Source organism: Grammomys surdaster, unplaced genomic scaffold, assembly GCF_004785775.1.
Source record: "Grammomys surdaster isolate TR1022 unplaced genomic scaffold, NIH_TR_1.0 368, whole genome shotgun sequence".
NCBI lineage: Eukaryota > Metazoa > Chordata > Mammalia > Rodentia > Muridae > Grammomys > Grammomys surdaster.
The window spans coordinates 418,064-429,901 of record NW_021604787.1 but is presented as its reverse complement, the minus strand read 5'-3'; the positions used below and the strand labels follow the sequence as shown (position 1 = coordinate 429,901).

The window sequence follows — 11,838 nt, the reverse complement described above, 5'->3', positions numbered from 1 at the left end:
CGGCTTGAATACTGACTTTTTAACTGAACTGTTAAACTGAACAGAATAATCCACTAGGCACAGGGAAGAATACTACTTTGAATACTTTTAAAAATTTATGTTCTCTGAGATACGTAACACATACTTATATGTAAACAATCCATAATTAACAGACAGTGGCTGGGTACAGTTTCACACACCTATGGTCACAGCTACTTGGTTAGACTGGGGTGGGGGTATAATGAATTCAGGAAGCCAAGGCCAGCCATGGCAATATAGCAAGGTCACTTTGTCTCAGAAAAAAAAAGGGGAGTGATGAGGAACATAGGGGTACGAATCTACAATCCCAGCATGTCCAAAGCTGAGGCAGAAGGACCACAAATTCAGAGTATATCTCAAAAGAAACAAAAATAAAAAGGTGACTAGGTGTGGTAACGTACGTCTATAATCTCTTTATTTGGGAAGCTGAGACAGGACAACTGCCTTGAATTCAGGGTTTGCTTGGGTTATATAGGGAGTATGAATGAGACTAGCCAGATCTATGTGACAGGAACTCTGCCTGCATCCCTGCATCCATCCTTCAGATGGGACCTGGAAGTAGGATAACCAAACAGCATCCATCACGGTAATTAACAAATGGGAGGTGGAGATGCTAGCATTTGGATTATAATTTATTTATTTTTTTCCGAGACAGGGTTTCTCTGTGTAGGCCTGGCTGTCCTGGAACTCACTCTGTAGACCAGGCTGGCCTCAAACTCAGAAATCCGCCTGCCTCTGCCTCCCAAGTGCTAGGATTAAAGGCGTGCGCCACCATGGCCCGGCGGATTATAATTTTTTTAACCCTAAGAAATTTAAAGAAAATCTGGAAAAACACTGGAAGCCCACTGATGTGCAGAGAGTGCTAAGAGATTCCACCTCATCCTTCCGGAGGCACCTCAGTCAGAAATCAGCAGGGCTTCCAGCTGTGGTCTGCCAGACATCGGGTGTTAAGATCACTTACCAGGGCATGGTAGTGCTCACCTCTGATCCAAGCACTCGGGAGGCTGAGGCAGGCAGATCTGTGAGTTCAAGGCCAGCCTGATCTACAAACTGAGTTCAGAACAATCAGAGCTGTTGTGCAGAGAAACCCTGTCTGAACAACAGGAAGAGACTAGACCGAGTGCCTACAGGTCCTTCACTCCATCAACACTGGAATGCTTGTTTGTAGGTGCAGTGCTGAGCACTGGGGATACCATACCCAAGAGTGAAGGAAACTCAAGTCCCTTAAAGCACACAGCATACTGGCTCCCCAGGGGAAAAGAGACGCTAATTAATAAGAATGTGCAAGGGAAACTCTTAGGAGCGTTTTACAACAAAAGAGTCTGACTTAGACCTTCCCAGGAAGGAAGGGGAGGAGAGAGTTAAACACAAACTGTGGTGGGAGTGGCCTGGGAAGGAGGGGAGAAAGGGGACAGAGGAGAAAGACCAGTTAAAAGGCCAGCAGGGCTGAATTACAATACTAAGGATTTTTCCCAGTGGTGAATTTGATAGGATCTTTTTTTTTTTCCTTTTTCTTTTTTTTTTTTGGCTGAAGTTGGAATCCTGGCTTCAAAGAGACCAGAACTGTGGCACGGGGAAGGTATCTGTGATGGACTAAACAGTGTTGTAAATAGGACCTGTGGTAAGTAGAAAGGGGGGAATAGACCAGGTACAGAGGCCATGGGTTCCCTGTGGACTTGAGTACAGGGTGCTGGCGAGACCCAGGTAAAGTGTGACTGTGAGGTAAACATCACAGCCCGGGCAGCATGTGGTATCTGTACGCATCCATTAATGAGAAGATGTCTTAGGGACCCGGGTCCCACATTCAACTGAGTTTAAAATATTAGAAACTTGAGAAGTGGCCAGAACCATAAGGAACATGCCCAGAAAGATGGAATATTTTTTTTTCTTCAGAAAAAGTATAGAACTCCAAATACTGCAAGATTCACGCAGGAGTTGATGATGGATTCCCAGAGCCATATACAGGAAGCAAAACAACTTAAAGGAGACAGGGACGGTAAACGCAGTTACAGTAATCTAAAAGATAGGAGACAGCAGCGACGGGAGGGATCCGGCTCAATCAAGGGGGTCTGGTTTTTTGTTTTGTTTGAGACAAGGTTGCTATCGTATATGCTATAGCCCAGGCTAATTTTGTGATCCTCCTGTCTCAGTCTCCAAACTGTTCCTCCTAACCAGGTCCAGTGCAAGACCAGGGAAGCATCCTCCGCTCAGAAAGAATCTATATACAGGGAGAACCAGTGGAGTTGGGGAGAGATGGCTCAAAAGGGTCAATGAAGGGGCATGCTACCAACTCTGGCCGCCTGTTCAGTTCCCAAACCCACGTGGTGAAAGGAGGGAAGCAACTCCCCCAAACTGTCCATGGACCTCTAGAAGCATCGCACGCATGTGTATACACACAAAGACTCGCACAGCACACACACACACACACACACACACACACACACACACACACACACAGGGAGGGACTGCAGGGAAGGGAAAGGACTTCTTAGGAAACCTTCCGGAAGCTGTCTCAGGCTGGGAGAGGGTGAAGGGCCAGGAAGCCTGAAGCAGCAGATGTACAGTGAGAATAGGAGCTTCCGGAAGAGGGCAGTGGACACACGTGACCTCTATAGAAACCATGGTGGGAAGGCAGTGCTGGGCCACTCTCCGATGCTGCAGCTGATCCCGGTTACTGGTTGACATCTCCAGATTCTACCCTCGTTTCCTACAGAAACGAGTACCACTTACTTTGATGTAAGTTAGTCTCTCTCTCTCTCTCTCTCACACACACACACACACACACACACACACACGCGTGCGCGCGCGCGCTGCTCCTTCAACTCCACCTTGTTTGAGACAGGGCCTGTTGATTCCTGTTGCACGTGGCAAGCTTCCAGAGCCTAGTCTCTTGTCTGCTGTCCTGGATTACAGATGCTAATGTCACACCTCCACACCTCCAACTTTTATGTGGGTTTTGAGGATCTGAACTCAGGTCAAGGCCTTGTGGCAAGTGTTTTACCACGAAGCCATCTCCCGAGCTTCACTTTCTCTTTTTAAGAGACTGCCAGCTTGCATACTCTAGCACAGTGGCAGTGACGCTTCTGGTGCCTGAGACTGTTGGTGGGTGCTATGACAGCCTCATTTTGGAGACCCTAGTACACACTGTGGGGCAGCTCGCCAGGACTGGGAGTGAGAGACAGGCACACACTGGGAACCCCTCTCTAAAACGTTCTGACTCAGTGAAAGAAGAGTGTGGGTGCTCTTCATAATACACAGCAGAAAGAAGGGCTAGGGGACACGGTAGCAAGGAGAACTGCTGTAGCCAATAACTGCAGGTACCACCTAGGATACACACTTAAGCTAATGGCTACTTTTACCATGAGGTTTTCTGGGGTCAACCAGAGAGCAGCTGGAGACCAGAGGACCCAGCAGTGAGCTCCCATGAAATTGGGAGAAGCCCTGTTATGTCACTGCAGAGATTATAAAAGGCTCGGGAAGGCAAGCTCCGGCCCCACACCAAAAGGCAAAACAGTGGAAGGAACCTTCATCTCTAACCTTGCATAATTTCCAAACAGCAATAGAGTAAAATCAACTTATGTCTTTTCAATTTATCAAAAGTGTTCACGGGTTTTTAAAATAACATGTATATCTGTATGTGCTGGGCAACAGTGTGAATCCTGTGACTAATAGGTTCAAAGAGTTAAAAACACCACTGGCCTTGAACTCAGCACCCTCGGGTTACTTATTTGGACAGGATGGCATATAGCACAGGCTAACCTTGAACTTGATTTGGAGCTGAGAATGACCTTCAACTTTCTCCCACCTCCACCCTGAAGTGCTGGGATTGCAGGGAGTGCTGGCGTTACATTTGGATCATGAAGTATGGAAAAATGGAACCTAGGGCTCTGTGTATTCTAGCGGAGAGTTCTCTAGTCATTGAGTCACAACCCCAGCCCTACCCACCTCCCACTCCATTTTAAATGACAAGGAGAGACGCTGAACAACTTGTCCAACTCAAGTTAATGACCAAGCTGAGAAGAGAGTCCAACTCTCTAATGGTTCTCAATAATTTCCTCTCTAAACCAGACTCTCAAAATGCAAATACCTCTGGGAGAAAGGCAGGGACTGTAACCCATGGCAGAGTAAGTGGAGTAGGGTCATCTCTTAGACCTGATGCCTGGAGGTAAAGAAAATGGTAGCCCGGGTGTGTCAGGGATGGGGGGAGTTACACAGCATGGAGCAAAACAAAATCAGTTTGAGGGGACCTCCCCGCAAGGTATTGTGCAGTACGGCAGAGAGCAGGGTGTGATGCACAGAACAAAGATACCTGCATCACCCAGACAACTGGTTCTCCACAAGGAGGCTGTTTGTGTCTGGAAACGGACACGATGAAGGCCATGGGTGGTTTGCTCATCTGGCTTCAACCAATTCTATTAAATGAAATGTTTTGAATAACTACCCCCGTTCCAGTCAGGAGCCCTCCCTCTCTTCAACTCAGTATTTGTTGTATAATTATATTCCAGTGTAATATAAGACTCAAGTCAGGTTCATGTTTTTCTGCTTGTCTGTGGAAAGCAGGTGCTGGGTACCGGTGGAGGGTAGGTCCCAGGAGACACAGCCCAAAAGGGGATGTCTCCAAGGGAAACACCCTTCTAGACACCATAGCAATGAGCTTCTTCTTCCAGGTCAGAATTCAGGCCAGAGTGCTGGACCAAGGTCATCCCATCAGACCCCCACCGTGGCCCCTCAGCAACAAGCTCTGGGCGACGACATAGAAGGAAGAGGAGTGAACAGACAGCTGGTGCAAACAGCTCCTGGCTCTTCAGTGTGGTGAGTTAGCACTGAGTCAGGCATCTTTCCCACTGCTGCAAGGAAGAAAGATGGCTAACTGCAGAAGTCCCAAGTAAGTCACCTTGAGAGGCTGCTAGTGTGGCCCCAGGCCAGGGAGGGGACAGGGTCTGATACTGCAGTCCGGAACTTCACATTCCACCCACTTCTGCTTGGGTAACTCAGGCATTAAGAAGCTGCCATTAGACAAAGGTTTTGAACCCAAAGCCATTTCTGCCTTGCTGTGGGCTGTCTCCCCAGGAAACGTGCCCCGTGGAAGAGCAGCAGGCCCGAGATGGAGGTGCCAGGGTGACCTGGGGTTTTTGGTGCTATGGCCTGACCCTGATGTCAGGCACTGAGTACACAGCAGCTTTGCCTTCAGTAGGCCACAAAGCCTGGAATTTGGTGACTTAAAGTTCCTCCTCTCTATCTCTGAGACAGAGAGGGCTGCTCCATAGGGAGCCTGGAATGAGAGCAACTTCTTATAGAGGCTAGTGAACTGGGCCCATTTCTATGAGGATCAAAGTAGTTTAAATGCGTATATAGAAGAAGGTCTTGGAAAATTCACAGTGCACCATCAAATGTAGGACTTGTCACATTCCTAAAAGAACAAAGCACAGGACCCCAGGGACCTCACTTGCCTGCTAAACAAAGAGAACCAACTTTCCAGGTAGTAAACTTCAAGAAGCAAAATTTAGAACGCAGGTGCTTTTATAACAAAAGGATACACATCTCCCTCTAATTCTTTTATTGATCAAGTTCAAAATAAGTACAATTTTTTTTTCTCTAATACAACTTTGTTAACGTGATGAGTGAGGATTCAAAGGTTCACTCCCAGATTCACAAATCTTAGTGGTTATACATACAAATTGTTTTCAACTCAGAAGCATAAAATGAACCACTTAGCTGCAGTTTGCTGACCTGGTACTAAACCCACACTCAGGAGGTGGAGCCCAGGAATTTGCATTTTACTGGTTCCCCTGATGAGCTGGTAATATAGGTCATGCTCGGGCCTTGGTCAACTACAGAACTATACAACCTGCATTCTCTCCTGTCCACAGACTGCCTCGGGAGGTTGAGTCCTAAGTGATCCATCCACAGGGCTGGCTCTCTTTAAGGAACTGCAAGCAGGGTTAGGTGAGTGGCTTCAAACCGTGTTACTGGCATTGCTATTAGCTACATCTCAACACTAAGGACCTGCGTACTCGATCCAGAGATTTTGTTTTTTCTTTCTACAGAAAAGACTAATAAAAACAGTAAACACATTATATAAGATCCCAAATAACCGCTCGCTAAGAATGGCTCCTGCCTGTCTTCTCATTATCTGAGGTGTAATCTAAGAGGCCCGATACATCTCAAGTGTGTATTTAATATGCAAAACCAGGGTACAGCTCCCCCTTAAAATGCCTACCCACCCTGCTTGTCTATTCCACCTAAAGCTTCAGCGGGAAGCTATGCTTTGTTTCTGTGTCCTCAATATGAACAAACCCAAACCCACCCTCTTGCTAATAAGTGGCTCACTCCAAGGCTGGAGGAGAAAAAGCCCTACTCCGTGGTGCTTTACAAAAATACAAGCGGTAGTGTTTCAAAGCAGTACAGAGACCGAGTATAACAGAGTTAGAATCCCAGTTCTGCACTGACCAGTTCTGACCAGTGGTGATCTGGGGCTGACTCAATTTCCTTGCATTTAGTGTAAGAATAACAACAGTACTTAACATAGTGCCCTTGTGAGGATAAATTAACTGATGTCTGTGTAATCCACTTAGCAATACGCCAGACACGGTAAGGAGCCATGTGAGCATCTGCTATTATGGTTGCTGTTGTTATTTTAAACCTCCAAGAGGCCCTAAGTATTCCTTGCCACTCCCCAGTATCAGCGACTATACCAAGCACCTAAGGAAGGGCCAACTCAAGCCAATAGTCACTTATTGATAAAACAGAACTGTCCCGTCTTACAGGACACATGTACAAAACTTTGGAGGTAAACTAAGGTAACCTGTCCCAGACCACAGGTTGGCAGGATCCTACCTCCTTGTAGCCGGTGAACTCAAGCTCAGGTCTTTGTGGCTTCAGAACCAAGCCTCACCACGGAACCGTCAGATCCAAAACAAGCCTCAGCAGCTGCCAGTCACAAGATTCAACTGATCACCCCACACCGAGGCCACACTCAGCTCTCTGCCCCCAATCCCTGCTTGGCTTGCACAAATTGGAGCAAACCGCCTGGCCACTCACTTGAACCCAATTAGGCAGTAAGTCAACCTGGAAGAAAAAAAATGCAACGCATTCCAGAGGTCAAAGTAGACGCTGGCTCCGATGGCAGCCTTTGCCCGGCACTTCCGTGGAAGTTAGTCTCTGCGTGCAGACACCAGCCTAGGCATGCGAGGTGCGCCTACCACATGCTTTGAGTCCCACATCGGGGCCAGCATTGCGAACAAACTGCCTCAGTCTGAAGGCAACACAAAAAGACAGTTTACTTTTTTTTTTTTTAAAGGAAAATCCTATTTCTCTTTCGGTTTGGGGTAGCATTTACTATGTAGTTACCTACCTTCCCCGCCAAAACAAAAACGAGGGGGGAAAAAAAGTCGCGGGGTCGGGGATTGGATAAAGAGCGAGAGCTCTCCACGCCTGCAGGGTGCTGCGACACCCACCTGAAACTCCACCAACCTTTCTAGAGAGAGCCCAGCCCCGGAGGGCGTTTCCCCAGCGCATCCCGACAACTCGTCCCTCCCGGGTAGAAGGCTGACGCCCTCGGCATCAGTGAGGGCCACCAGACTAGAGAGCCTGAGCCCCTCCCGCCCTCTAGTTTCACCCCAACCCCCATACACCACCCTATCATTTCCGCTGAAGGCGCAAACACCAGCGCGATCGTTTCGCCTTCAAGGCCACCTTTCACTACGTGCCGAGCGCAGCAGGAGCCACGGCGGAAAACCGAACAGGGGGGCAGGGAGTTGGGGCGGGGGAGGCGGCGCTCGATAAGGTAGACCGTCACCTTTGCGGGGCTACGACAGCTTCGGGATCCTTGGACCCCGGGTGGGAGCCCCTATATGGCCGAATGCGAAAATGGGGTGGGGGTGTCCCAGGGGCCAGCTCCCCCAGCAGCCACCTCGCTAGAGGGCGGCCGTCGGGGCGATGGCGCAAGCTTCTCACCACCCCCATGCGCGACAACAGCCACGGTGACAAAATGGCAGCTCGGCGCCCGACTGACGAGCCACCGGCACGCAGCCGGGGACTGCCTCCCCTGCGCCCCGCAAATGCCAGGGCACCCTGGGGCTAGGTCTCCCAATGGCCTAGCAGCAGTGCAAATGGCGAGAGCAGACGGGCCCGCAGATCCTAGGAGGTCGAGGGTCCCCGGCCCGCCGCGCCCTCTCTAGACCGGATCTCCAGGACCGCGCCGCCGAGCTTCGGCTGTGCCTGTGCGCGCCCGGGCCCCCACCGCTGGGCGCCACGGTCCCCGCGGAGCCCGGTCCGCGGCCGCCGTGGGGGAGGGGTGGGCCTCCGGCGCCCCGGGAAACATGGCTGCTCGTCTTAGTACGGCGGCGTCGCGGCCACCAGTCCCCGAGATGCGACTTGGGAGAAAGGTTGCAGAAGGTGGGTGCGTGGAAGGGGACTCAGAGGAGGGTGGTTCCCCGGAACGACAGTTTTCCAAAAACGTTTATTTGAAAACAACAAAAAACCCAGCAAAACAACAACAAAAAGCCAGTTCCTCCTCCCCCACCCCTTTTGTCCCTCTTTCGAGAGCTTGCTGCCCTCCCCTCCCCCATGCGCAGCAAGTGCCCCCTCCCCCGCCACCCGCGCGCCCCACCCCGCCATAAGCCCGGAGGCCGGCGAGTGGGCAGCAGACTCACGGCGAGGGGGCGAAGCGTGAGAAATCGCGCCCAGCCCAGAGCGCCCGCCCCTCCCCCAGCGCACACACTCGGGGAAGTTTAAAGAGCCGGTTCGACCCGCTTTCCGTTTCGCTCCGGGTCAGCTAGGACTGTGGACCGCTCGGTCGGGTACGGCGCTGCTGCGCACCTACTCGCCGCGACCCCGAAGCCCCCCAACTACGTACACAGGGGTCTTCCCGGAAAAGTACGCGGGAAGTCGCGTTCGGCCCCCTCCCCCAGCACCACACCCAGTCCCCTCCACCCCCGGGATCCGGCACCCTGGCTGGGTCGGGACCCCACCGGCCGAACCAGGCAGCCCCGCGGCAAGTCCTTCTGCTAGGGGTGCTCCCTCCTCCCGCCCTGCGCGCCATAAGGCTGTAGCACGTCTCCAGGACACAGCTGCGTGAGGATGGGCGGACGGCAGAAAGGAGCTTGTTTTCAAAAGTCTTACTCGGGTTTAGAAGGAGGAATTAGGAGAAAAGAGGAAACTAGGCCTGCCTTTGTCAGGATTCGAGGGGCCAAGTGGCTGGAGGGGCGACAGGTCAGCACAACGTGCTGCGCGAGCCCCCCAACTCGCCCGAGCCTCAGACCCTCAGGCTAGACTCATGATCTTCCCGCCCGCGAGCCCCTGCTCCCCCACGACCGGGCCTAAATGGGAAGTTAGCTAAGGGTTTTCCATCCCAGACCCTAGGGTCTCTCGAATGGGTCAACTTGCAGGCGACACGAGTGTGTGAAAGCGAGAGGGAGACAAAAATAAACAGTAGCTTTCGAGTCACTTCCCCTTGCAGCGGGCTCACGCCTAGCCTCCCTGTTCCCACCGGTGTGTAAGTTTCCTCCTGCCACACTCCCCGCCGCTGCCCAATCCATAACGGCTACGACCAGACGAACTGCCCATCCCAGAGCTGCGTGCCAGCCGTGCCCGCAAGAATGTAGCCTGGGTCGGTCCCCACAGCGGCACTAGCTCTGGGCAGCTCGGGTTCTGATAAAGTTTCTCGTGCTCATTTATTAACCAAGCGCCGAATGGCTGCCAGGGAGCCCACCCCAGGAGAAGCGGGGACCAGAAAGGTGGAGTGTCTGCTGCCGATGAGACGTCAGGGTGCCAAGGCTGGCATCTGGGGAGGGAGCCGGGGGCCAGAACGGGACGCAGCCTGCGGGCAACTTACATTAGCGACGCTCGTGGTTGGGGAGGCGCGAGGATTATCTGAGTATTTGCACACTCTACAATCCCTCCTCCTTTCTCTAAGGTAACCTCCCCCCCCCTTTCCGCGAGGAAGAAGGGAGAAAAGACAGCATCTGGCCCAAAGGTGGGGTGGAAAGAGTGAGAGAGAAAGGAGAAGGAAGGCAGGCAGAGAAAGGGAGGGAGGGAGAGAAAGGGCGCGTTCACGAACGACAAAGTTACAAATATGGCTCCCCACCTCTCGCCTCATCCCCGCAGAGAAACGAAGACGCGCTTTAAACTCGAGCCATCTCCCAACTCCGCAGCAGTAGGGTCCCCACGCGCTCTCCCCGGGGGCCTCGGGCTACATTGATCAGAAACTATACCGGACTCGCGAAGCCCCAAAACTTATTGTGTGCGAGCGAGCGAGCGAAAGAGACGGCAAAGGGAGGGGGCAGGTGCGGGAGGGGGCGGAAAGGGGGTTACGCTTCTAAAATATAACACCCCCTTTTTGTTGTTTAATCCAGGAGGCAGCCCATCTTCTCCTCCCCTCGATCATCTTTTCCATCCAGATGCGAGTCGTGGGAGCTGAGAGCTCGGACGAGGGTGAGATCGCCGCCTTCCCTCCGACCCGAACGCGTGCGCCCCGCCGGCCCCCCGCTGGGTGCACACTCGCACGCACACCCTCGCACCCGTACCCGCACACGCGGGAGCACACGCACAGGTAGTCAGTCACACACCAAGGGCAGCAGCGACGGCGGACGAAACATGCTCCGATGGCATTGCAACCCCCCCTCCGCCATCCAACCTTGCAATTCATTTGCAGTCAGACCCCAACCCCCCCCCCCCCCGGAGCCTCCGGTCCATGAAAAAGTGCCTTCCCCCCAAAACACACACGCACACATAACACAAAGTAGGAGAATGGACCGACAGAGATATTTTTGGCAAATGCTCACATCAGAGGGCGTCCTGTTCCGCAGCTCTAAATAAATCCGTTTGTCCATCTCCATCTCTCGCGCTCTCTCTTTCTGCAGAGGATCCTGCGCCAGCGGAATTCAATCAATAAACCCCGAACCCACGGCCGCGCGTTTTAGGACTTTGAAGGCTCAACCAGCTCCGCTCGGTTCTCGAGCCCCCAGCACCCGCGGCGCACACAAACCTGATCGGCGTAGAGGCGGGACCTGCGGCTCCTGCGTGGAGCGGCGGCACCAAGAGCCAATCGAGTGGCGAGACTTCGGACGCCAGCCAATGGGGGTGGTGGCGGCGGGGGGCAGGGTCCAATGGGCGGCCTGCGCAGCGGGCCAGGGAGGCTCAGCCATTTGGCTGTGGTGCCGGAGACGGACCCCTTTAGATACCCAGGCCGCCGAAGAGGAGCGAGGCTGCACCTGGTGGTTGCGCGCGGGGGGCGGGAGGGAAGGCAGGGCAGGTGCGTGGACTTGAAGGTTCGTGGCCCGGGGCGGGGCCGCAGGTGCGTGGACACGGGAGGGGCGGGGTCCTTGCGGGGGCATCCTCTGGGTGCTGGGCGGGCGGACGAGGCCTGGGGCGCGCGGGCACAAGGCAGGCCCAAGGAGGGCGCGCGTTCTTGAGGCGCACGAAGGACAAATCCCATCACACACACACCCCGGAGTGCCCACCTTGGCACAACCCCTCAGACCGGGTCTACTCCGAGCATCCCCGCAATTAAATAATCAAGTCTTAAGTGCATGACGCTCCTCCACCTCCGGAGGACGAGGGCGCGATCGCGACCCCAGAGGCTCGGCATTCTGATGTCCTGCCTTTAAAAGAAGCAATTCCCCGAGAGCCACCGGGGGGGGTCTTGTGTAGGGCAATTAATAAATGGAAAGGCCACAGATGCAGAACTGTATAAAATATTAAAAAGTGGAAAAGGAAGGTGCTGGGAACTACCGATTCTCAGAGCCGCACAATTGACGGTCTTATAGGGTTTGTTTTTTGTCTGTTTGTTTTGGTTTTTTTTTTCGGTTGTTTGTTTTT

At 52.9% G+C, this 11,838-nt stretch overlaps 3 protein-coding genes across 6 annotated transcripts in view; 1 reads left to right on the top strand and 2 right to left on the bottom strand.

Annotated features, from left to right (window-relative positions):
• Anp32a (acidic nuclear phosphoprotein 32 family member A) overlaps positions 1-11,002 on the bottom strand; it is a 35,051-nt gene extending 24,049 nt beyond the window's left edge. Inside the window, exon 1 of one of the 2 annotated variants that reach the window (XM_028780304.1) lies at positions 10,803-11,002. In XM_028780304.1, the coding sequence (XP_028636137.1) occupies positions 10,803-10,856 (54 nt within the window). In that variant the 5' untranslated portion in view covers positions 10,857-11,002. Of the gene's footprint in view, positions 1-10,105; positions 10,133-10,802 lie in introns of those variants that run through there. The other variant, XM_028780305.1, reaches the window with a different exon arrangement.
• LOC114631911 lies at positions 8,998-10,855 on the top strand. Of its 3 annotated transcripts, none has more exons than XR_003713025.1 (3): positions 8,998-9,934; positions 10,126-10,261; positions 10,374-10,855. XR_003713025.1 is itself a non-coding variant. In XM_028780306.1 (2 exons), exons 1-2 carry the CDS (start codon positions 9,711-9,713, stop codon positions 10,834-10,836), a joined length of 687 nt encoding a protein of 228 aa, XP_028636139.1. In that variant the 5' UTR covers positions 8,998-9,710; the 3' UTR covers positions 10,837-10,855. The 3 variants fall into 3 exon arrangements, 1 of the variants encoding a protein (XP_028636139.1); XR_003713026.1 differs by having other exon boundaries at positions 8,998-9,994; XM_028780306.1 differs by lacking the exon at positions 10,126-10,261.
• On the bottom strand, positions 10,937-11,455 carry LOC114631909 (WAS/WASL-interacting protein family member 3-like). Its single transcript, XM_028780303.1, has one exon. It carries the CDS (start codon positions 11,453-11,455, stop codon positions 10,937-10,939), a length of 519 nt encoding a protein of 172 aa, XP_028636136.1.
• Between the last annotated feature and the right edge of the window lie 383 nt (positions 11,456-11,838).